At 33.0% G+C, this 26,867-nt stretch overlaps 1 protein-coding gene across 4 annotated transcripts in view; it reads right to left on the minus strand.

The window, feature by feature from the left end:
* CACNA2D1 (calcium voltage-gated channel auxiliary subunit alpha2delta 1) overlaps positions 1–26,867 on the minus strand; it is a 720,406-nt gene that overhangs the window by 46,430 nt on the left and 647,109 nt on the right. For 2 of the 4 annotated variants that reach the window (XM_043965811.1, XM_043965810.1), the window contains exons 18-23: positions 25,787–25,861; positions 20,820–20,876; positions 15,297–15,368; positions 12,591–12,662; positions 7,108–7,169; positions 426–502 (exon numbers count right to left, since the gene is read on the minus strand). In XM_043965811.1, coding sequence (XP_043821746.1) covers positions 426–502; positions 7,108–7,169; positions 12,591–12,662; positions 15,297–15,368; positions 20,820–20,876; positions 25,787–25,861 — 415 coding nt within the window. The remainder of the gene's footprint in view (positions 1–425; positions 503–7,107; positions 7,170–12,590; positions 12,663–15,296; positions 15,369–20,819; positions 20,877–25,786; positions 25,862–26,867) is intronic. The other 2 variants (XM_043965813.1, XM_043965812.1) reach the window with 1 other exon arrangement.

Here is a 26,867-nt window from a genome sequence, read left to right on the forward strand (position 1 = left end):
GTATCACCATTGCCAAATGCAAAACCAAACCAAAGGAAAAAAAAAAGCTTTATTACATTACTATGGGTTGAGTTCACGTTAATATTTAGCATGTGGAACATTTAATGCCATAAGCAGACCCTTAAAATGACAGCAACAGAGGATACAGCGAGGCAATGATTCTATAAGCACATAGCAAGGCAGGGAAGGGCAGTAGGGGTTACCAGTGAAACTGGAGTACCTGCTCATATTCTATCTATGTAGAATATTTCTTGTTCCTTGCATGTTTGGAATGGGTTAGAATCATTGCTATAGATTTGGTAATAACACCTACTGAAATGTATAAGCTTTATGTATTCCATATGTATTCTATAAGCTAAATGTGTTCCAAAATCTGATATTAGGAGATAATGATCAGACCCTGAAGTCTCTTTCACAGTACTTACATCTGGCCTGAGTTATTGTCTCTTCTATTTTGGCTTTTATATAGTAAAAACTGTAGGTTGGTAATACCAAGGCCAAACTGCAATAGAAACAAGAGAAGCATAAACAAAAGAAAAACAAAACAAAGAGACACAGTGGACTGAGTGGAGAATCCAAAGTTCTGCCACCACTCCTTCCTTGTTGGAGTCAAGATTAAACATTCATTCAACAAGCAATTATTAAACACCTATTATGTGCCAGGAATTGTGATAGGCACTGGGGATACAAAGACAAAAATGAACCAATTCCTGCCCTCAAGGAGCTTACATTCTATAGACATTAAACGCTTTGACAAGGAAACTAGAGAAAAAAATACAAAAGAGTATTTTTCAAATATAATATTTAATTCATTTTTCCCTTTTGGTCCCATAAGAAACAATCTGAGGAATGGACATTAGTGGGATTGGACTAAACTTTCTTTTAAAAAAAAATTTTAATTGATATTTGTTTAAAATATTGAATTTAATAAATGTCAGGCTAGGATGATTTTACATTCTACACCATTACAGAATTTAGGTTTAAGGTACATTGTTTTTTGCAATTAGAAAGATTGGTATTCATAGGGTTTTTTTTCTGTCAAAAGGAGAAGTAGTTTGCCATTTAATAAAAAAGTTTTTTACATAATTGTCTCAGGCTGTGTCATAGGTGGTTTAACAGAATACAATAATAGCTCAAAAGCCTATCTGACTAAAATGTCACCTACCTGGGGGTTTCAAAAAGGTACCTAGTTTTTCAAATCACAGTAGGAATGGGTACCTTTGGACTTATGGTTTAGTTTTATGTCAAGGAAGGTTCCAACATCTGTTACTATGGATTTATATTAAACTACAGAGAGTTCATAGGGACAACTCTGTGACTTTGAGGCCTTTAGTCATTAAAAATTGCTGAGATGATAGATTAGTTTTGGACTCTTTTCCTTAGTGGACTTCAGAAGTTTTTTTTTAGATTGGTGTCTTTTAAGATATGTGTGACTTCAGACAGTTGACTCATTAACTTTTGTGAGCTTCAGTTTTCTCATAGAAAGTGAGTGTGTTATTTCACAGGATTATTGTGATCAAAGTGCTTTGCAAAATAAAAAGCATCATGTAAATGTAAGCAATTGCTATACTATATGTAATAAGTCTGGTTGACATAACACTATATTGGATGCCAAACCCCTGTCCATACTTGGCACTTTATAGGAGCATGGCTATAGTTAAGATGTAAACCAAAGCCTAAGCACTATTATGGTTAAAAAAAAATAACACTAGGGACAGCTAGGTGTCACAGCAGATAGAGCACTGGCCCTGGATTCAGGAGGACCTGAGTTCAAATGTGACCTCAGACACTTAACACTTACTAGCTGTGTGACCCTGGACAAGTCACTTAACCCCAATTGCCTCACCCCCCCCCAAAAAAAAAACAACACTGACTTGAGTAAGCCAATTAATAAGCATTTAGTGCTGCACATTTCAAGTTTAGTTCTGGACATGAGACAAAGAAAGTCCTTTCCCTCAAGGAGCTTACACTCTCATGGAGGGAGACAACTCAGCTCAATGTTTTCTTATAGATTTTAATTGACAGTACTTTGGAATTTTTTCAAATATTAGGATGTTATATAATTTTCAAATACATACTTACACATGTAATTCTCCTACTGCCTTTACTAGCTAATTTTTGTTGACCCTGTCTACCCTAAATCCCCCAAAGCCATTTCTGACACCAAAAACTGCAACATTATATGAATTTAAATTTTCTTGAGAAAAATGGACAGAAACTATATGTCAGAAAACAAACATGGGGCCCTCCAAAATTCCTTGGACAACCAATTTTAAGCAGAAATAATTGATGTCCCTTTTAAATGCCTCTTCCCATGAGCTATGCAAATGTTCATATTTAAAATCCCTAAATTCATTGATTTTTACCCTAAGAATAAACAGTCTTGAGCCTATAACTTTATGTGGAAACACACAGCACAATGAGACATAATACCTTTCTGATATTATTATCAGAAAGAATACTGCAGTAGGAATCAGAAACTCTAAATCTGGCTCTGCAATAACTAGCTGTGATATACTTTAAGTTCGTTTCATGACCCATAAAATGTAGAGCTTGAATTAAATATTCTCTGAAATGACTTTTAGCTCCAAAATTTGGAGTTAGTTACAGGCCTTGGCTTCAAATGTTCAGTCTTGATAGTCACTAGTAGACTATTCTGGTTATTTCCATTGTATATCATCGAACTGTTTTTAGGTGAACATTTTTATTGGTTTCCCCAGTTCATAGTGGGGAATTAAAAATAATTTTGCTCTTCTGTCATACAATGCTAAATTCCAGTTTTAGGATAATGTCCTCATTCGTTTTTTCCTATGACTCCAAATGCTGACCAAACCTCTCATCTCTAATTTTAACTGCATATTATCACATTGTAGTTAGTCCAAACATGGAAAACCGATGAAAATTTATATTCAATTCTTCTTTCTTTGGATAATTCCTAGTATTATACAGAGAACCCTGAATTTGCCAACATAGAGGATAGAAATATTGAGGTCATTTGTATTCTAAACTCCAAAGAAGAGGACTGGCAATCACTTGCTACAGTATAATTAGGCAGGCAAGATATTATCATGCTCACTCTAATTCCTAAACCTTTCTTAATCACTAAATGATTTCATAAACCTTCCTCAAGGAAAAAGGTCAGATGAATAAAATATTAATGAAAATCTTCCCCCCTCTTCATTTTTAAAGGTAACTTCCTCCTATATGTAGCAGCAGAAATTAAAATGAAAATAAGCATTGCAACCAGTCTGGAAGCAAGATGACCCTTAATGATTCACTTGCCATTTATAAAGTACAGAGAAGAATTACTGAATATTTGGTGATAATCTCCCACCAATTCCTCTCTAGGGAAATTAGGCCAATTTGACTTGCCTATTAGCATATATTGCTTCTAGAAGCTACTAATTAAAACTATAGCCTTATGTCTAATAGAGCTGCTATTATAAATATTATAAATCTTGTGGATTTAGATTATATTTCATCAACTACAGACAATGTTATGAAGGCCCATGAGAAGCACTAGTAAAGTTTTAAATAGACATGCTAAGAATATATCTTTATTGGTATTTGGAGCTCATGTTAATCTATTTCTTTACTGGTCAATTAAGATATGACATTTAGAAAAATCCTATAGAATCCAGACCTTTCCATTTCAGTTATAGTGGCTAAAAAACAAAAAACCTAACCTATAGTCAATGATACTACTATCTTATATTCACTTTCACTTTAAAGATTTGTGTTTTGCAATGCTTAGACACTATGCCTGTAATTTAGATTAGAAGCCACCAGAGGGAGCATTTTGTTAAGACTATGTTCTTATGCTCTAAATATTGTTGTCTGGTTTTTCCCATTGGCATTTTTAATTAAATCAGACAGAATACAGGATGCTTTTTTGCTCAACAGCGCTTCACAATAGCAATATCATTTAAACATCTGAGCATTAACAACTGCTGACTACTATTTATGACATTTAAAAAAGGTCTACTCTTATTTACATCTGTATTTCTTAACTGCCTCGTATATAATACATCATACTTTGTAAGTGCTCAATGAATATTTCTTTTTTTTTTTTTTTGCAGGGCAATGAGGGTTAAGTGACTTGCCCAGAGTCACACAGCTAGTAAGTGTCAAGTGTCTGAGGCTGGATTTGAACTCAGGTCCTCCTGAATCCAAGGCCAGTGCTTTATCCACTGTGCCACCTAGCTGCCCCTCAATGAATATTTCTTAATGGAAGATAAAGGCTGTATACCTTTAGGGCAAGATATAAAGAAATGTAAAACCCTAGGTATAGCTACATAGTTCATCCCTCACAAATTTTGTCAGCTAGATTTATACATTTTTTTTTCTTACTTAAGTAGAACACTATTTTGTTATTCACATGAAAGCTTGTGACACATGGTTCTAGCACTTCACACCATGAACACAGCTTCCATCAAAAACCCTTGTAGGTATTTTTTGGTATTTTGTTTTTTGTTTTGTTTTCCCCCATTTATACCGTCTCTGATAGTTGATACTTTTAGCTTCTTGGTTACAGCTTCTCTTATGAGAAGTCGAATTTGTTTTTTCTTGTTCCCTGCTTAAGGCTCTTGATCATGAAAAAGCAATGAAAAAAAAATAAAAGAAGTTATATATCAGTAGTTAGAATTTCCAGGTCTCTTTCCCTGGAAATTCTTTTTTTTTTCCTTCGGGGCAATGACAGTTAAGTGACTTGCCCAGGGTCACACAGCTAGTAAGTGTCAAGTGTCTGAGGCTGGATTTGAACTCAGGTCCTCCTGAATCTAGGGCTGGTGCTTTATCCACTGTGCCACCTAGCTACCCAGGTAATTACTTTCTAAATTTCTTGAAGACAATCCAACCCCATGCTATTAGCTCTCTAGAAATTAGCATGTAATTAATCCTCTTAATAAAAGTGGTAGATCCACTGCACTTTTCACAGTTTGACAATTTGTCAGAAATTAATAGTTACCCAAATCACAATTTATACTTGAATTAATTTTCATTCATGCAATAGATATTTATCAAGTAGACATTATATATGGTTCTCTGTGCTCGCTACTGTTAACAACACAAACATTAAAAACATAAATTTTTCTGGTTCTTGTTAGGTCATAGTGCAGGGGTGGTGTGCTAGGCCTGGATTCAAATTTGGCCCCAGACACCTAGTAACTGTGTGACCCTGGATAAGTCACTTAACCCCAGTTTGCCTCAATTTCTTCATATATAAAATGGGGATTAAAATAGCACCTACCTCACAGAGTTGTTATGAGGCTCAAATGAGATAAAAATTGTGAAGCACTTAGCATACTGCCCGTCACATATCATCATCATTATTATTAATGACAAGTGAAGTAAGAGTATTACCAGTGCTATGGATGTTCAGAGTCTGAAGATCTAGTATGAGGTATGAGGAATGAGAGAGATAGTGTAGGGGGTGGGGGTGGGGAAAGGGGGTATTATAAAAGGACGTACAGAAGGGAGGAGGGAAATTTGCATTTATTGCTTGCCTACTATGCTCTAGGCACTGTGTTTAGGGTTTTACAGATACTATTTTATTTGATTCTCACAACTTTGAGAGGGAGGTGCTACTATTTGCATTTTACGACTAAACTGAAGTAGATAGAGATTAATTGACTTGCCCGAATTCACACAGTAAATTGCTGAGGCCACATTTGAACTCCAGTCTTCCCAACACATAGTTAGATCATTGTATAGTGAACTAGCATTTTGGAAAGAAAAAAAAAAGGAGTTGACTATCTTTTTTTTTTCCCCTCCCAAACTTACAAGTTTATCATAAACAGAAACTGTTTTGCAAAAGATAGAATTTGGCATGGTATATTAACTTTATAACTATTTGCCTTTCTACAATCATATTTTATTTTATCCTTGGAAGAGTCAACCTGAGATTTTCCTACTTTGCCACAGGATTTGTGACTCTGTGTGGTGTCAAAACACTGATAAATTATTTCTTAGACATTTACTTTAAAAGGTGTATAATGTGTGAGGAATGGTATAAAGATATAATAACTTTAGGAGCAGAGTTGCTCATAATTGTGTACATAGGAGCTTCTTGTTAGTTTATTTATTTTTTTATTTTTAAAAATTTTTTTCCACAAAAGTATTTTATTATTTCCAGTTACATGTAGAGATAGTTTTCAACATTTGTTTTTGTAAGATTTCTAGTTTCAAATTTTTCTCCCTCCCTCCCCCCTCCCCAAGACAGCAAGTAATCTGATATAGGTTATATATGTACAATCACATTAAACATTTTCCTTGTTATAATTTCTGAAATAAAAGTGGAGGTTGATTCCATTATAGTTTACCTTTTCATACAGAAATATAGGTTTGTATGCTTTGGAATTTAGTTTGAAATAAGAGCTGTTCCTATTTGACTGCAGGAGAATTAGATATATTGAAATTAGTATAATTTTCCAAGGCCCATGTGCATCATCACCCTTTGAGTGAGAGAACAAGGAAAGCAGTGTTACTACAAAGAGTAAGAGAAGGAATGAAATTGAATTTTTAAGTTTTTCATAATTTGAGTCTGGCCTGACTTGGTTTTAATGTTCATTTGTAGCCATTATTTAATAAATCTAAGGGAAAATTGAAAAGTAGAAAATCCTGTGGAGAAAAATTGGAGAATCACATAGTCTGAATCTCTTTGTATTTATTTTTACTAGCATACAGACTTAAGATAATGATAGCATATTGTTTTATTTCTACATTAGAAAATTGTCCTATGTCTATACATTGTTGTGTACATAGAAGTAATGACTACTATGAATAACAATCTTAGTAACTGACATTTATATTGCATTATATATAGGTTTATATCACTTTGCAAAGTGCTTTATATATGCCATCTCATTTTATCTTCACAATAACCCTATGAGGTAGATATAATTATCTCCAGTCTTTGTAGAGGTATTAGAAAGGACTACTTTCATCATTTAATTTATATTGAGAAAAACTACCTTCGTAAGACATACAGAGAACATTTGAGAAAGATCTTTTAAAACCAAAAAATCCAGGATTATAGATATTGTATCTACATTTGAAAATTCTATATTTGAAGATATCTCCTTTTATAAAACTTAAAGAGTTAATTACCTGTAATCTGTGCCATTGACAGGAGTCCATGTATATGTCCTATTTCCTTTGTCAATATAGCGCTAGAAAAAGTTTAACACAATTATTAAAGTCCAATAGTGAAGCATATTAGAAAAGACTTCCAATACCAACTGACATATTCCTTAGTCTTTAAACTGTATCTTCATTTATGTGTGGCTTGATTCAGTTTACATTTATTCATCATCTCTCAGGGAACAATGATGAAGACTATTAGGCATTAATGGGGGGGGGAGAAAAATTGTAAAATGTACACGATTTATGGTAACTTTCACATTAGAAAGTAATGGCCCCGTTTCTCTTCCTAACTAAGGTTCTTTTTACTTAGCCTCTGTTTCTTAAAGCTTGTTTGTTTTGTTTTGGATTTTTAAAGGGTGGAAACCAGACTCTTTTGTTGAAATCTTTCATCAATTATTTCAAAATAACTAGTGTTGTAATGGGGGGGGAGGCGGGGAGGGAATGGCAAATTATACTAAGTGTCTGATTTCGTATAAGGAAGGACCTCCTGAAAAGTCCTTAAAAGCAGTGAAATATTAGAATTGACTATCATAGGAATATTTGAAATCTTGGGCATGCTAGAATATTTTTAGGAATAGGCTATGTATCTATTTAAGTTGAATGGTTGATGGTCTATGATTAGTCATTCCAAATCTGTGTTGAACACATTGCTATTTTGGTGGTACTAATGATGACAATGATGATAATGGTGAAGCTACCCCAAAGGATAGATTCCATTGCTTCAAACTGAGTTTATGAAAGGTATCTGAGGCTCTTCTATTAGCAATAGGAAATATAATGATTAGTAACAGAGAGATGTAGGAAGAATTTTATGTTTTTAATATAACTAAATGACCAGAGTGGATTATTTCTTCAATTCAACAAAATTGTGTCATCTCCCAGCTTTTAAATAATAACAAAAACATTTGATGGTGAGGCTAAGAAATTATGCCCATCACAAAACCAATAAAATTCTTCAAAGATACAATTTTAATGTATATATTACTAAAGGGGAATCCCTGGCAAACCAATATTTCTTATATGATAGAGGAAATCTAGAGACTTAAAGGTAGTTTGGTTCCCAAATAGTCAAACATATATATATATATATATATATATATATATATATATATATATATATATATATATATATATATATATATACATACATATATATATACATATATATATATATACACACATATATAACTATATATTTAGAGTTATGCATATGTTGTGTATGTATGCTGGTAGTTTTTTGGCTTGACTGTCATTGGGAAAGCTCAATAATCTTGTACAATGCTCAGGTTCCAATAAAGAGGACGATAGTTAAAACCTCCATGTTATTTGCTATTTTAATTTAGAAACCACTAGGTTTTTAAATTGCTAAACTTTGAATATTTGCTAGTCTTAATGTTCTTAAGAAATGATAAACAGAGATAATGCTCCTCACTGGACCAATTTCAGTTATACCCTGCTTGAAATATTGTAATTGAGCTCCAGTTGTGGCATATTAATAACATTACAGGCATAGAGGGATCGAAGGGGATATCCGCAATAAAGACAAATGGTCTGCTAGATTTCCTCTGTTGACATTCAAGTGTACCAAGATAAGATGTTTAAATTCTCATGACACATGCTCATCTCAGAATAAACATCAAAATCCATTAAAAGCAGCATAATAAAAATGATGTTCTGTAATTCAATATGAATTTTATTATATATTCATAAATCTTTATCCCACACAGCAGGTAGGTAAGGTGTCACTGAAATGCCCAAACACAGGCTTCTGTTCTTTACCTCGAGAAAGCTTGTTAGGAATGTTCCAGACTTACCTGAACTTAAGGAGATAGTATCAAGATACATATATCTAACATTCATCTCTCAAGTAAAATGTTTTCAAGTGCTCACTGCTTATTATGTAAACACAGAGCTGAAATAAGATTACAGTTTCCTATTTTAAAGCAGAAAATTGTATAGATAGATATACTGAATGACTTGGTCACACACAGTTCAGAGACAATGCTGATGTTCACCTTTGGAATCCCACAATTGTGCTTAGTGGACCTTGCACATTTTGGGGAAATACTTTAGTGCATAGTACCAGACAACAATTACATAACAGAACTTCAAACACCATCGCCAATAGCTTCTTGTCCTACCCACACTGAAAAATGTATATTCAACTAACTGCATGAAAACATTGAATTTTTTTTGTGGAATATTATTTCAAGAATGCATGGCTTATGACATGAAAATAATGTTAAACTATTATGTTGCATATATCAATTTGATTACCTTCTCGATGAGGGGAAGGAGAGAGACAGAGAAAATTTGGGAATCAATTTAAAAAAATGAATATTGAAGTTTTTTTAGATGTAACTGGGGGAAATAAAATATTCTGTTGGTACATGACAGAAAACAAAACCAGTGACCCAATAATACTAATGATGCTATCACTTACAAGAATCAGTCTTTTAAAAACTGAAACTGAAACTCGAGTTATGTCCCAGTCTAAATTATAAAATGGTAGGTTTAAAAGAAAAGAACACATTGTCTTAAAGATCATTTATTTCAAACTCTTTATTACAGATGAGGAAAAACTGAGCCTTAAAAAAACCCTCTGTCTTATCCAAGGAAATGCAACTTGTTAGAGGAAGAATTAGAAGTAAGGAACCAGTCCTTTGATCTTTATTATATGCTGCCTCTTTTAGTCCTTGTCCTGGTTCTGCCCTAACTAGGGGCACAACCTCAGGTAGGTCTGGGCTTCATTTTCTTTCACTATAAAATATATGGCAATGAGATAAGCAGTGAGGTCACCTCCATATGTATTATGTGTATATATTATATTATTCTATGAATCATTAAAGGCCATGTTTAGAAATGTGCCTGTTTCCAGATATCATAAAATTTGACAAGTTTAATGAGCATCTACAATGTGTCTAGGACAATTCTAGATATCACAGATCTTTTTGTAGTTAACTGTCAATCAGGTAATCTATCTCCTAATAAGATTTACAAATTCAGTTTCAGTAGAATCAATCTTTTTTTTTTTTTCCAGTGAAGACAATCTTGCAATGAATATGAGCTTAAAAAACCTAAGAGAAAGAAGGAGAAAAAAATGGCGTTGCATAGTTATTTCACAGGGACTTTGTGAAGAAGGTACTTTGCAAATCTTAAATGAAAAGTTAAATTATGACTTGCAACACCTTCCCCTCTTCCCAGGCAGCTTTTTGCTTCAAGTGATTGCGCCAAAAAAGCACTGTGGCCAAAGATAAAGTCAGGCAGGGAAGGGAAGGGCAGAACATGGAAGGTCTGCCTGGCTAAAAGAGGGAGCAATAGTCTTCCAACTTTAGAATCTCTAATAGCAAATTCTTACCATATGGCCTTAAAAGTGTTATGATTTTCTTTTCAAGTTACTATATCCAGTGGGTAGGTGGAGGAATATTAGAAAATCCAAGTATTTATGGAAATAAAATTTTAAAATGCCTGCTTGTTAGCTGATTATGTATTTTGGAAAGCAAGTCCATGTGATTCAGAAAGGTTATTTACTGTTAAGTAATTCTCATTACATACAAAGTATATAAATCACTTAGAGACAAAACCCAAGTACAACCGCTGTCACAAATCCTTCAACGTGGCCACTATAAAACAGATTTCTTCACAATCTTATAACTGGGACTTAAAAGTTATGCTTGGCTGAAGTTTTGAATTGGCGTGGGGGGAGCTTTTATTACTTTGTTGATAGGATAAGAGATTGTAACATTTTTAATTTTGTACTTGACAAAAGAAAATGAAGGAATTTTCCTGGGTCTTGAAATGGAGGTTAAAGAGAAGTCCACAAACAAACAAAGAACACTCTCTGTCTGAGAATGACTACTATGCTAGTCTCTGGGGATAAGGAGTAATCTAATGTCTCTCAAGGGTGAATGGATTCTGGTTGCAGGATTCACTTTGAGGGGGGACAATTGTGATTTGATTCCATTAACTGAACTTTACCCCCATTTTAAAGGAAAAGCCTTTATTTAATTTTGAAATGACAGATATAAGTAGTCTAGGAATGAGTGGACCTTCACGTGAGAATCTTTTGTTGCTTCCAAACTACTTAGTACTAACTACACTATCAAACTGCAGCCTTGAAACTCTTAAGAACCTTGGTGACCCCTGGCCTGTGCTAACACCCATCTCTACTTAGGAAATTAAACTTTCACAATTTCGCATTATCTTGGTTGTGACCATGCCCCAGAACTATAATAATTAGGATAATATGTACTTGAAAGGAATGAGGGGCATGAAACTGAAATATTCCACCCCCATCGAGTTATTCCAGTTATCTTCCCTTAAAAAAGCATTTATTTCTATCTAAATAGGGTGTCTTCTAAGAAATATTTAATAAAAATATTCTCCCACAAGGTGTGGATAAGTTGAGAAATCAGAACATTTCAAACAAAAATAAGGCTCTTTTAAAGAGCCTTAATGAATTGAACCAGCTTCTATTTTTTTGCTGATCAAATAAATCTAATGACTGTCACAGCTCAGTTTCAAGATTCTGCTTTGGAAGCACAGCCTGACATACTGTGTTGGGTAATGAGGGGAAAATGAACTTAGAAGTAAGTAAGTTTCTGTTCTCCCACTTAGTATCTATGTGTCATTTGGTCAAGTCAATTAATTTCTCAAAGCCCTGTTTCCTCATCTATAAAATGGCATTAATGATATAGGCACTACCTACATCAAAGGGGGTAAGAATCAAATGAGAAAAAGAATGTTTTTTTTTTTTTGTAACTGCAAATCACTGAATCAAAATAAGGTCTTACCAAGTGTTATGTTGCTTATAGACTTAGAATTATATGATCATGTATATTAAAAGGATGTCTTAGGGGCAGCTAGGTGGCGCAGTGGATAAAGCACTGGCCCTGGATTCAGGAGTACCTGAGTTCAAATCCAGCCTCAGACACTTGACACGTACTAACTGTGTGATCCTGGGCAAGTCACTTAACCCCCATTGCCCCGCAAAAAAAAAAAAAAAAGAATGTCTTAGTTGATGAAATCATTAAAAAAATAAAAACTCCAAAGCAACTTTATCTTTAACAAGCATGAATATTTCAACTCAATTAAAAAAATTTATATTTCCATCTATATTCAGATACCATCAATTCTTTCTCTAATTTAAAAAAAAATTAAAAGAAGTCCTTGAAAAATACCTTTAAAGTTAACTTACATATATCAAAAAGAAGTTTTTTTCATAAAAACCTTAACTAGTATATGATGTTTGCTTTATAGTATACATTATAATATGCTTTTAGATTGCATGTTTATAGTATATTAATGGTATATAAATAATTAAAACATTTATAAATCTCTAATACATAAGTCATGTACACATGTAGGTATATGTCCAAAATCTCAACACATATAACTAATCGTCATTATGTTTACATAATCTTTAATTTAAAAAAAATAGGCCTTACCTCATCTTGAGATTTAACCAGTGTTCTAAATGTCTTTTCTCCACTCTCTCCATCTATCATTTTATTTCTAATCTAAAGAAAAGGGAACGATCCTTGTTAGACCATGTTCATTGTCAATAAATTATGTTTATTACAAAAAGGCTTTGCAAGTCTATCGATCATATTCAGAATAAATAAAGCACAAATTCTCATAGCTGACCTAGCACCAGCAATTGTTTTTGGGAGATTGATCTATGAAAGATAGTTGTCATGCTACATTTACATTTTAAACTACTGAAAGAGGACAAAATGCCTTTATAACAGTATATTTGGTCATTCATTAATCTAAATGTAACTAGCAAAAGTGTAATTCATGACATTTCATTGGATAACAATCTTTAGCCAGGAAGGAAACAATAAGAAATAGGGAAGCTAGGTAGAAGCACTGAATCTGGCTTTAGATAAATACTAGCTGTGTCACACAGGGCAAATTACTTAACTCTGCCTAAATTTCCTCATCTGTAAAATGAGGTGGAGAAGAAAATGGCCAACCACTCCAGTATCTTTGCTAAGAAAACCTCAAATGGGGTCACAAAGTCAGACACAACTGAAACACCTGAACAAATACATATTTTTCTGTTATGGAAATAAACAGCTTCATTAATATATTTTCTATGGATAGCTTATTAGAGAACCATTTTCTCCCAAAGTAATTATTATAAGTGTATATTCACTCCTACATTTTTAAATAATAAAATTGACATAACAGTCAGGACAACAAAGATTCTCTTAGGTATGGAGAAATGTCAAAAGGACCAACTGGGATGGCTGCAAGATTTTTTTTTGCCTCTCACAAAGCATAATATCATTAACTTTTCAAAAATAACCAAGGCCATTTGTAAAAATGTCATTTAAAAATCATTGTTCTCCCCAATTGCCTCACCAAAAAAACAACAACACAACAAACAAAAACCCAAAACCATTGTTCTTCTGGTGGTAATGTATGTTTGATTACTGGAATACCATAGACTGAATAATTAAATCGTTGATTCCCCCAAAGGACAGTGGAATATGTTGTAACTGGTATCTGTAGGATACAAAATATTTTAAGTGACAAATTGTAAAGAACTGGTGCAAAGGATTGTATCAGATAATAAAAGTAGTAGAAAAAGAGATGGTCATCATGAAGCAAGAGTAAGAGATAAACAGCAAATGGGTACTCTGTCTATTTCTTGGGTATTCAAATAATGTAAAGAAATCTAGGAGTAACTACTTAGTGTATTGGAGGGTTAGAATCTCATAGTTTATGGAGGCAATGACCTATCTCACTGGCAATGTCAATGGGATTACACAGATCCAAAGAAGCATCAAAATATGTCCAAATTTTTTTTTTGTAAAAAAATCTGTTAATTTTGCTGTCTTAGTGATGGATCTTTCTTTAATTTTTAAAAATCTTGTCAATTAAAAAACCCTTGCATTTGTAAATCTGTTAAGTCTCTCTTCACTAAACAAAGAAGAATAAGATGGAACCCCTACCCTCCATGTTATATCTTTCTTTTTTTTTTTCAGACAATGGGGGTTAAGTGACTTGCCCAGGGTCACACAGCTAGTAAGTGTCAAGTGTCTGAGGCCAGATTTGAACTCAGGTACTCTTGAATCCAGGGCCGGTGCTTTAACCACTGCACCATCTAGCGGCACCCCGACCCCTACCCTCAAGGAGATTTTAATCTAATAACAGAGATATGACACATCTTTACAACTCTGGTGATAAAATGACATTCATTCAATTACTTGTCTTGTGCTCTGTATGCTGTGTAAGAAAAAGCCAGTGGTGCCAGCAACTCTATTTGATGACATGTTGGGAATCTTGGCTGTCCTTGCTTAGGGGAGGTAAGGAAAGAAGGACTTTATAAAGTAAGACTTGAGAAGCAAAAGGCATCTAGAGATCAGAATGAATGACCTATTTCAATACCATATCCTGTGGCATTGTTGCCAAGGACTGTTTCTACTGGAGAGAATATGATTAGTGTCATAAGATGGGTACTAAATAATAGAAGAGTTTAGAAGAGTAAAAACTCATTCTCATCTGGGGGGGAAGATAATCTAAAGAATCACAAATTCAGAGTTAGAAGGAACTTTAGAGGTCATCTATTCCAAACTCTTCATTTTGGAGGAGAAACTAAAGCCAAGAGATCACCTTGCTCAATATCACAGTTCCTAAGCAGCACACTTAGATTTGAAGCCACATTATGATTCCAAATTTCACACATCTTCTACCATATCATGTAGGGTATTATGTGGATAACTATTCATATGTGAGAATGGCAGAAAATTAAAAATTAAGGTTATTGTAAAAGAATTATTATGTATTCACTTTGAGGAAGAAGGATGAGGAGATAAAAGATATTTCATCCTCTTCTTGAGAAAGTATGTACTCCTTTTACCGGGGACTTATATTTGAGAGGGCACTGAAACTGAGTACAACTTCCATTTTGGGGGGGGCAGGGGTGACTTGCCTAGGGTCACACAGCTAGTAAGTGTCAAATGTCTGAGGCTGGATTTGAACTCAGGTCCTCCTGAATCCATGGCCTGTGCTTTATCCACTGCACCTCCTAGCTGCCCCCACAACTTCCATTTAAAGAAAACGCATAAACTTATGGTTATTGAGTACAGTGATTTTTGGCATCACACCTGAGTGTTCCTTTCTCAACAATTAGTTCAACTCACCTCCACTTTAATATCATTCTCCAGTTCAGCATCCAGGAAATCCAAGGTGACAGGCTCCTGAGATTTAGGATTCTACAGCAGAAAACAGTAAGTACTAAGCATCTATAATTTTTCCATAATGACATGGTGGATATTCTGCAGTAATTTGGGAAATTATTCAAATTTATTTTAAATGTATTAAAATATCTGGCATAATAATTATCTAAACATAACTCCTTTCATATGATAGGAATTAGTAAGTGATCATTGATAGTGATCCTGAGCTTTAAATATGGTACATTTTTAATTTATCATACCCTGAAAAGGAAACATTTTTAGTATTTTTCCAATGTTTCATTCATGATACCCAGGTTCTGGGTCCATAAAATATCTAATGGATTGTCTGTAATGTCCAAATGGAACAGAGATGTCTACTCAGATAATTTACAATATATAGTGGTTGGTTTCTCTTATAAATCAACCAAAGTATGTTAGGGCTACAGTGTGTCATGGGTCCTACTCTGAGAAATGAACAGGAAATAAACCAAAATTCAAAGGGAGCTAAACAATCTATGAACAAACAAAGAAGAAAGGAATTCTGTTGCTTTTAAAGGGAAAAAGTCATTTCCTCAAAAAGTACGCAAACATTAAATTCCTAAAACTTATTTTCATTAGCTTAAAAAAAAGAATTTCTAACTGTGTTTGCTAATATTCCTTTATTCAAGTTCCATGTACTTTCAACAAGTCATCCTAAAAGTAGAAATTATTTACAGTCTTAAGGACATCATTTTACATGCATATTTTTGTTTTATGATTTGCTTTTCTATCTCCTCATCATACCCATAATACAGAACAATATTATCTAAAACTACATTGCAAACTCAAAAGCTTATCAAACAGGCATTCAACAAATGTTTACTGGTGGCAGGGTCGGTGATGGTGATGATGATATGACACATTTGTAGCATTTTTTTCATCTTAAAAATTTTCATTAAAACAATTTGTAATATGTTTTGGATAAAGTGAACATATGTATGTGTGTATTCATATGCCCACATAGACACACACATGAAAGAGGAAAAAACAAAATAATTTTTTTTCTATAGATGAGGATGACTTTAGTTTTACAATAACTTTAAAAAAATGTAGATGCTCAAAAGATAAACAGCAAGTGTATACTTGCAGAGTGTTGTTTAAATCAAAGAAAGTAATTTTATATAGCAGTGAGTCAGTCTAATTAACATTTCACATGTGTATATGTATACACCTAGGCAAAGACAGGATGTCTTCATGTATCTGTACATATACACACACATATGTGTATGTATATATCTATATATAGGGAGAGAAACAGGAAGAGAATAACAGAAAAAGAGAGAAGAGAAGGACATCTACAAAATGAGCTAAAGGCAAAACATTGAATAATTTATATAATAAGAGACAGCAAGTAGTAAAGTATCCTTTACTTTTGTAAAAGCAGTTTTATTTATATTGCAGTTGTAAAAGCTAATTACTAGTTTGTGTGTCTAAGGATTTTTTCTTTTTTTTTTCTTTTTTACCTAACTAGAGACCATTAATGGACATTAATAATGAAACAGTATATTACTTGATAATCAATGAGCATTCATCAAGCATCTGTTATGTCAGATGTTTGTTATGTTTGGCCCTGGGTATACAAATATAGGAGGGAGACCGTCTACCTTCAAGAAGCTTAATTCTCTAATTATAACTGTTTAATACAGAAACATTTGTGTGTGTGCATGCTTGCCATATCAAATGGTATTTATAAAGATATGTTATTTGGTTCTTTACCAACCATAGAACTAGAAATGTTTTTTTAAAAATATCAACAGGTATAAATTTACCATTTCATTAACAAAACTGGTGCTAATTTGAAAAGCCTAGAAGCTACAATGGACTTAATAAGAGGGTAGGGCTTTTTTGAAGGTAAAAGGAAAGTTAGCACTCTAGCTGATACAGATTGCTCAAGTTGTATTTTGTTAAGTGTAGATCACAGCCCTTTCAATCACTTATAGGCAGGTATGTGTTTGAGCCAGTTTGAGGGGGCTCATTAGAGTTTATTGTTAATTTTTCACTGTGACTATTAACCCTTGGAAAATCAGCAAATGCTACAAATCAAGGCTTTATTTATTGTTTTGTTGGGGTTTTTTTAGGCAATGGGGGTTAAGTGACTTGCCCACGGTCACACAGCTAGTAAGTGTCAAGTGTCTGAGGCCGGATTTGAACTCAGGTACTCCTGAATCCAGGGCCGGTGCTTTAACCACTGCGCCATCTAGCTGCCCCCTGGCTTTATTTATTGTTGTTGATTGTCTGTACTTAAAGTTATAGAGAGAAAATGTTAATGCAGATAAAATTTAAGTGTGCCATGCATACTTTTTAACTTTTAAATAGGAGAGCTGGTTGTTAAACATTTAACAGCATACTGCTGTCTGTGATGGCTCTCTCTGGAGAGATAAAGTAGTAAAAAGAACGTATGTTCTAAACAAACCGCATCCTTTTATCTCATAACAGTCTTCTGGATAAGAAAGCATTTTACTTATAGGATAAACTCTTTGACCTTTCCAAGAGTAGTCCCATCCTAAAAAACAACAACAGCAACAACAACAAAAGCTAGAACATTGGATACAAATGGATTTTTGTGGAGGATAATTTACATTGTTTAAAGAAAGCAGATGGTTTTTATTCATTAATCCTAAAATCACTAACAAGTTTGCTATTTTATAGAAAAGTCAGCTATGTTATGCAAATAATATCTATGTCTTCAGTTATTTGATTTGGAATAAACAAAATTGGAGAAGCCAAAGAAGTAGATAATAGATGGATGGCTTTTCATTTTCAGTTCCCATTACAACTAGTAGTATGTTGTTTTGAAAACTTGTTTCCTTAGTTATAATGGGAGCCATAAACATGAACCAAACTGCTATGTACTCTTTATATTGGCACAAGAAATAAATCATCTTCACCACACAGACACCACCATATCAGTAGGAAAGTTTTTAATGTTCAATCCAAAAGTAGCCAAAATGGTAAAATGTAAACAGAAGTAAAATTATTGTCTTACATGCAATGGATAATGCATAGCATGACCAGACCCAAACAGCATGCATGGAGGCATTGTCATGGAAGAATTGGCATTATGATGTTCACGTCCCATTCCAACATACAAAGACAGAGAAGAAAATGAAATGGTAAAAAAAAAAAGAAAGAAAGAAAGACAAAAGAAAAGAAAGAAAATCAAGGGAAAAAACCACAAAGCTTTAAGTCAATGAATTAAATTCATTTAAAATGGCAACCTGGCAGACCATATTTTAAAGGCCCAATAATGAAATTGTTACTGAAAAGGTCAAAGGCAACAGGGTCTACTTGAAAATATAATAATAATAGTAGCTCACATTACATGGTGTTTAGAGGTTCTATTTTTATTCCCATTTTATAGATTAGGAAATTGAGGTTAAGAGAAGTTAAATGACTTGCCCTTGATCATACAGCTACTAAGTATCTGATTGGAACTTGGGGCTTCCTAGTTCAGTGCTTTATCCGCTAGACTACCCAACTGCCTTCACGTCTGGATTAGGTATCAGAAGACACTGTTTCTAGTCTTTGCTCTGCTCTGCCAGTAGAAAGCTGTTGGAACTGCTGACCCCAAGTTCTTAAGTTTCTTAAATTTCCCATCCATAAAATTAGAATATTAATAGATGACCTCCATATTTCTGGGAGTTATTATGGAGAAAAAGTTATGTACAATGGGGCATTCTTACTTAAAATGAAAATTGCTATTATGATTAGTAATAATTAATGGTAATACAAATATGCATGATTCTTCATAAACTCCCCCCATAAATCTCTTGAAAGATATTATTCTAAAATGGGAAGGTGGTTGCTAGTTTGCCATTTTGAATTTTTGCTGAAGGAACAAAAATTCTCTATATTTTTTACATCCTAATTTCTACATGCAGTTGAATTTACCACCGGAATGGAGATTCATTAAAATTCCCATGACCACAAAAGAACACAAGCAAATGTAAAAAAACTGAAATATGCCAAAAGATTAGAATTAAATAATTTCATAAGTCAATGTAATACAGAGAAAAGGGATTTAAATGGTTTTTTATTCATTCATTCATTCATTTATTTATTTTAAATGTTTTTTAAAATGATACACAAAAGCCAAAAGTCTTATGCAATAAAATAAAAGCAACATAGAATAACAATGATGAAAAGGGCCTTAGAGATAATGTAGTTCATCTACTTCATTTTACAGATGATGAAACTGAGGAACATAGAGGATGAATGACTTGCCCATGGTCTAACAGGTGGTAAAGATAGCACCAGAATAAATATGTGATATATACTCTTGCAATCACTTCCCTAAACTATGCTGCCTCTCCATCACAATACCATTTAAAAACAAAACAAAACACCTTGGTGTAGGCAGATGCGTAGCACTCAATCATAGTACCATTTAGGAGTATAGATTTAAAACTCTAAGAAATCTTAAAGGTGATCTAATTTTCTTATTTGTAGATGAAGAAAGTGATTCCCATAGAAGTTAATTAAGTTATAGAAAGTCATTTAGTAGAGTCAAATTTTGAACTGAGTGTTCCGACTCAGTCCTGTATTACTTGCCACTGTGCTACTCTTCCTTATTCCATGAAAATTGTATTGAATGAAAGTAATCTTGTCTTTAAACTTGTCAGTTTTCCTTCCCTTTCCTTCCTTCACTCTGTATACTAACCTTGTTTGTATTTTTTTTTAATGGAGCTCTAAAAATCATGTATTAGGCTAAGTACAATCCAAACAATAATCTCTTATTAAGTTAGAAAATATTTTTAGAGAGATATTCAAACAGTTTCTCTTTTCTTATTTCTCATACATTTAGTGAAATATACATATATACCAAAACTATATTCTGGTAACATGCATTCAAACAGCATGGCAAAAGGCAGATAGTATTTTGGGGTTTTTTCAACATATAGAAATTCACAGTTGTAATATGGACTTTTGAATAATTTCAGTAGTAACATAAGTAGTTATTTCACAGCTAGTGGAAAGAAATACTTATGGTTAATTTCACCATGTTTATTTCTCCCCATTAAGGTTCTGGAAGTATGGAATATAATTTTGTTGAGAATCAGTGTTTTATCAAACTTAGAATATCTACATTATGCTCTGACTTCTATTTTAAAAACTGTTAAACTAATATTGGAAAGGAAAACTTAATGAAACTTTATTATCACAATATCTACTTAATATATTTGAAAAAAATTACCTATGTAAATTTATTAATATTGTTATTGCATCACTTTTGCTAGCAGTTATTAGTTAATGTACATCCCTTACTGTCATTAATGACAGTTTTGCTTCATTTTAATAAAGAAGGATGCACATTCCATGCTTTGGAGCCGTATATCAAATAAACAGCCTTCTCATTCAATGCTTGGAAGCTTTTCTGAATAAAAGCTTAATCTCAGCTACAGTTTAGCATAGCTTAAAGCACTAATAACTACCTTCAATCACAGTTACCTGTACATGGGGCCTTCTTTTTCTTAAATTAACTGTTGGTATACCTACACCAATAGGCTGAAGCAACAAAAAGTAGCAATTTATATTTTATGTTTTAACAAATGATGGTTTTGCATTTTCTTGATGAAACTTAACTGTTTCTCTTAGTGGCATTTTCCTAAGAGTGAGAAATTCCTTCTGAACTTAAGCTTGTGAGTACTTTGTAACCAACAATGAAAGCCTGATTTAGATAAATGGAAGCTAAAAAGATGCCATTAGTTAATGGAAAAAAACTGTTCCTAGAAAAATGCAGAAATCTAATTTTTTCTATACAAAATTGTCTGATTTATGTTTTTCTTGGAAAAATAGATGCATGTGGAGAGATGGTCTCTTTTTCAGACATCTGTCCACTTATAGATTCCAAATTAAACATGAAATTTACTTATAGATGGAGTTCACATGATACATGAAAAAAAATCAATGGAAACTCATCACTTATAGAGAAGTAATGCGGAAATAATAAGTAGGTTTCGTGTACTTTAATTACTTAATTCCTTCCTAGAATTGATAAAATAAGGATATTATTACTAGATTGGATACAGAGATTAATGAAATCCTTGTAATTAAAGAAACATTTGATTGTTGGTGGTCAAAATGCCAAAGATACAAAATGAGATACACAAGGCAAAATGAAGCTTACTAATGAAGACTAGAGCAAGCTCTATTTACTAATATTTATACTTTTTAAAAGGGTACTTGGCCACTATCCCCTCTTCAAAAACATTGCCATTTCTGATTATTTTAAAAATTCAGATTACATTTTTTCAGAAAGAAAACAGAGAGTATATAGCATTAAACACCTTTTAAAGGACAATACGACCACACCTTGTAGAAATTATATATTGGCCTTATTTTGCTTTATCTCTATTGATGATGAATTTCTGACAAAGGTTAAGATTAGTTGAGTTAGTATTTTAGATGATACATCATCTATCTAGGTTTAATGTTAGATATGATTAGATTGAAATTGTCTATTTAGATGTCTTACGCTATACCATAGTTTAAGAAGTTTCTTGTATCAATCTGTATAGCATGCACCAACAAAATGTCAACCATAAAATTTGACCTGTTAATAATAAAAAAAATTCGAAAGCATACTTAATGGTTATTTTAGAAATATATATATTTAGGAGAATAGAATGTATTAGGAACAATTCTATGCACCTTAGTCTTTATAAGTACCTTTTAATTTAAAAGTATATTAAGCTGAATAAAGTCGCCTCAAATACTGCTTCAAAAAATGTGAGAAAAAGGACTCTTATTTTATGAGGATATGTAAAAATACAAAATAAATTATTACAATTTAAATAACTGTGGTAAATGGAATGTCATATAGGACAAGCATTATATATACTAAAACATTTACAAGCAATGATATATATTCTACATTGTATTTTGTGTGATATACTTTTTTTGTTACAGTAACACAAAGGTGCTGATAAATTATTTCATTCTCAGGACAACCGCTTGGATTTTTTTTTATCCACAGGATAGAGTAATTAACCTACCACACCCTCAAGGAAAGGACTCTAACGATATCTTGATGTCTATATTTCAGTCTCAATTTTATCAAGGCCTGAATGGATATGGAATTCTAGATAAATTTTTGTATAAACTAATCTCTAAGTTTCATTTCCCTCAAATCACTTTAGTTTAGAATGAGTACTTGATAAATGATTGAACAGTTACACTGTACTACAGAATTAAATATACAAAAGAACTAAGGTATACATTTTGTGACAAGAACATAAAATACCAACAGTTTTTATAATAATTAGGTAAACAATGAAATTAAAATGGATTCTTGATCATTTCTTCCCATAAGTCCCAACGAATATCATACCAATATGCTAGGAATCTTTCACTAGGTTGTTTGAGATTCCTATTCTGCATGGGAAGGCATGAATGAGACCTGAGCTGCAATATTAGAAGGAATATCCACATTGATAAGCTGAGAGATCACTTGAAATCCTAAGGAACTGAATTATTTAAGAACTATGCCATATTGAATAAAAATTTAGCCTAGACTGCAATTTAAAGGCAGTAGGTAAATGTATTGTTAAATGAATCTTTTTGTTTTTTTTTTAAAGATTTTATGTTCACTTGGCACAATGTGTTGCTTAAGCAAATATTATTAACTGTTAAGATCATCATGAAACTAGTCATCTTTACAGTAAAATAATCATAATTAAATCCAAATAATCTATAATCCAATCAGGATATTTTGTATTACAATGCACTTTAAAATTAAAATTAGGATTTACTAATTCATAATCCTTAATTATAATTATGTTGTAATAGATCTTTGATTTCAGTGGTATAGGGAGCTTCCAGATGAGGGAACTCTCTCTATCAGTACAGTTCAGCTCCTTCTCTGCAGTTTTTAGTATTAGAGATTTGCCTAGAGTATTAGAAATTTATGGGACTTTCCCAGGGTCAAAAACCAATATCTGTCAGAAGTGAGACCTGAAGTCAGGTCTTTCTGGCTTTGAGGCCAGTTCTCTACTATGCCAACAACCTTTCTATTCAAATAGAAGAGACAATAATTCTGTTAAGATCTTGGAGTATATGCTTATGCACCATCGGGTTGATCTTGTGGGACATTATTTTTCAAGGGTTTGAGGAGAATCACTTGAATAGATTTTTTTTTTTTGGCAGGGCAATGAGGGTTAAGTGACTTGCCCAAGGTCACACAGATAGTAAGTGTCAAGTGTTTGAGGCAGGATTTGAACTCAGGTCCTTTTGAATCCAGGGCCAGTGCTTTATCCATTGCACCACCTAGTTGCCCGAATAGATTTTTTTTTCCCACTTCACCTGTCCACTATGGCCTTGTTCTACTTCCTTTACCATTCTAGGCAGGGCAAGGAAAGTCCTGGCCTATAAGTGGTTCAGGAGCAGCTCCACAGACTGGCATCATACTGAGCCTCATCTAAAATGCCAGCCACTATCTAACCCAACTTTGACATCTGACACTGGAAGTATGCCTTCATTACAAGTCTGCCAAATAGTTTCTCTTGAGCGGTACTGAATGGAAAACTTTTCTTGGTGAAAATGTTCTTCCTAAGTAAACTGTGCTCCCAACTCTTAAGACCAATAAAAGAACAATCTTTCTCCAGGGCCCCCTGGTTCATGACCTGGATGAAGGAAACAAAGAACTTGGTGCTGAGATACCAGGGTAAATTTCATCTCCTATAAGTGAACTAGTAATTATAAATTTAAGGGAAATGAATATACACAAGTCTTTTCTAATTGGAATATTTTCTTACAAAATCCTATTTTCACTCTCTGCCTCTAACAAGTAAAAGTCAAGCACTCATATTTTTGGATATGGTACACTCTTTGTTTTTCTCATGGAAATTGTTGTCAAAGTCAGAGAAAATGGTACCCTATTTTGGTGGTTAAAGAGAGGATTGAGAGCAGGATTTAGCATCTGTGAGTTCATAATTTCCTGTGAATCACATGCAACTGCTTGTTTTCTACAAAAGCTCTAGAGTAAATGATGCAAAAATTACTTCTTGAAAGTATCTTGAGGGAAAATTTTATATCTTATTTAAAAATAGAAATTGAATATCATACAGTAGTAAGATGCTATGTCATGTTATTTAAAACAAGTAAAATATAGATTAGAATATAATAGATAAAAAGGGGGATAAAGTATTGAATTCACAGGGAAGACTTGACTCCAAAAATAATAAATAATAATAAAAATAATAAATAATAATAAATTCTAACATGTTAACTAGTAAGAAATGCTAAATGTGCCAGACGTTTTATTTGATATGAAAATGGAGAATAAGATTTGGGCTAGTGGGACTAAGGTATAGTAAATGAGCTCCAACTTCTCAATCAAACCCCTTCTAGAGAATGTCTTTCCACTTGTGAGAAGCACTTGTCCTGAGTCATAAACTTCAATCCTACATCTTGCCCTGATAGTTTTAATAATTGAATTTTACTTCTATTTTAAGGATATTTGAGAAGAAGGGAACAAAAAAAAAAACTGTCTGAGATGCATTTAACAGTTATCTGAATAGCAGAGTAGTGGGAAGTATTACAGACCCAAAGAAAACAATATTAATATTTATGAACCTTTTACTTTGTTTCTACAAAATATTATTTTCCCATAAAAGAATCCTACTTCAGAAGCTGAGATAAAACAAGGGAATTTAAAAGAGAATCTGAATTAATAGGCATGAATGGTGAGGGATTTACCAAAATTGTGAGAGAAAATTAAAATACAGAATTTGCTTCTATATTATATGGGGTATCCCAAAAGTGTTAGTTTAGAGTTAAGCTTTAATAATTTCGGAAGTGTGAATAATACAAATGTACAAAAAATTCAGTTGAAATTTGTTATTTAAATTTGTTATTTAGTTCTATGAATTTTGAATAAATTTTCAATTTCAATTTTAAGAAGGGCCACCCTGTCATTGCATGTTGTATATTTGACAATTTCTAGATGATACTTTCCCTGTCTGGTGAATTGGTAGAGGAGTTCCTCTTGCTTGGCCACCTCATCTATCTATACTTTTTTTCCTACGGGGTCATAGAAAAACTGTCTTGCATGCATCAAACCTTATTCTTTGGGTCATCTTGGAAGTAGGATTAAAAAGCAGTCATTTTAGTTCCTGAGCAACAGCTGATTTTTTTTTCCAAAGATAAAAACCAATTAGCATGATATCTATCACTAGACAGTGATTGTTTTGAATTTTTATAAGAATTCCATTTTTTTTAAAAAAGGGAAATCATCTTTCAGATGTTACTTTCTGTATATTTGGAGCATTTGTACTTCTGAAGTGATTAAAACTGCACTAGGACTTTTGGGACATCCATATTCAGATCAATATGATGAATTCATAGATATGATATTATGCTTAAAGTGGTCATTCTAAGACAATTATTTGATTTCCAAACAGATGAGATTTCCATACCTTTGGCTGAAGATTAGGATGTAGCAACACATAGCCATTAGGATCAATTGCAAAATAATAACCATTTGGACAGAGCTGAAAAAAGAAAATTATGTAAACGCCACATAATTCAATGACAGATATTTTAAAATCTAAATTATTTCTTTCAAGATTATCTAATAGGCTCATAGATGTTTATGCCATCATGTATAACAACTCTTGAGTATCTTCCCTATTTATTCCCTGTTTTATGCTTGTTAGTTTCATGGGTGAAACTTGGAATTATAAAAGAAAATGATCACATTGAAATACTATTATCAAAATATTTCATAAAGGTTCATGGACTTCAGGTTAAGAATACCTGACCTAAATGTTTTAGAGACCAAGAATGCAGTGGAAGAAATATGGTGTTATTAAATGTGCTAGTTTGTATGTCTTGGTATAAAGGGCTTCTTAAATCAAAAAAACAATTTTGGTTTACATTTTGCCCTTGAGTAGTGTTTTCTGATAAATATCATAGTTCAGGAATCATTTCCAGAGAACTTCTTTGGAGAGAGATCAAACTAATCAGCAAAAAGAAGATATTCATATTGATTACTGCTTAGTTTCTCTAGAAGTGGAGCTTGTATTGAATGTCCACGGACATTTTCCCAGTATTGATACGGTTTACTACAGCCCTAATGTTATTTAAATTCAATTGCTGCTGTGCAAATTTTTTGTTCCTCACAGTTGTTCCAAACATTTTCACTCTCTTCAAGTCTGTATTCCAAGTGGTCTTGGAAGTCTTAGAAGATAACCTTAATGGTTAATGTGTAAACTGAGACTATCTACCATAAGTTTCCTCAGCCTCTCAAAATTCACAACTTTTCTCTATCTTCCTCCATCCTGTCATAGAAAATGAAATAACCCCCATGGCCTTCATTCTGTACTCTCCTCTGTATTGAAACTTCTCTCTGGAAGGTTACCAGTGACCTCTTAATTTTTTTTTTAACCAAATGGCCTTTTCCCCATCTACTTTGACCTTTTCATAGTATTTCAGGTTGCCAGTATCCCACTGCTTGAAACAGTTTCCCCTCTTGGCTTCATTTCACTGTACTCTTCT

Source organism: Dromiciops gliroides, chromosome 5 (genome assembly GCF_019393635.1).
Source record: "Dromiciops gliroides isolate mDroGli1 chromosome 5, mDroGli1.pri, whole genome shotgun sequence".
Classification (NCBI taxonomy): Eukaryota; Metazoa; Chordata; class Mammalia; order Microbiotheria; family Microbiotheriidae; genus Dromiciops; species Dromiciops gliroides.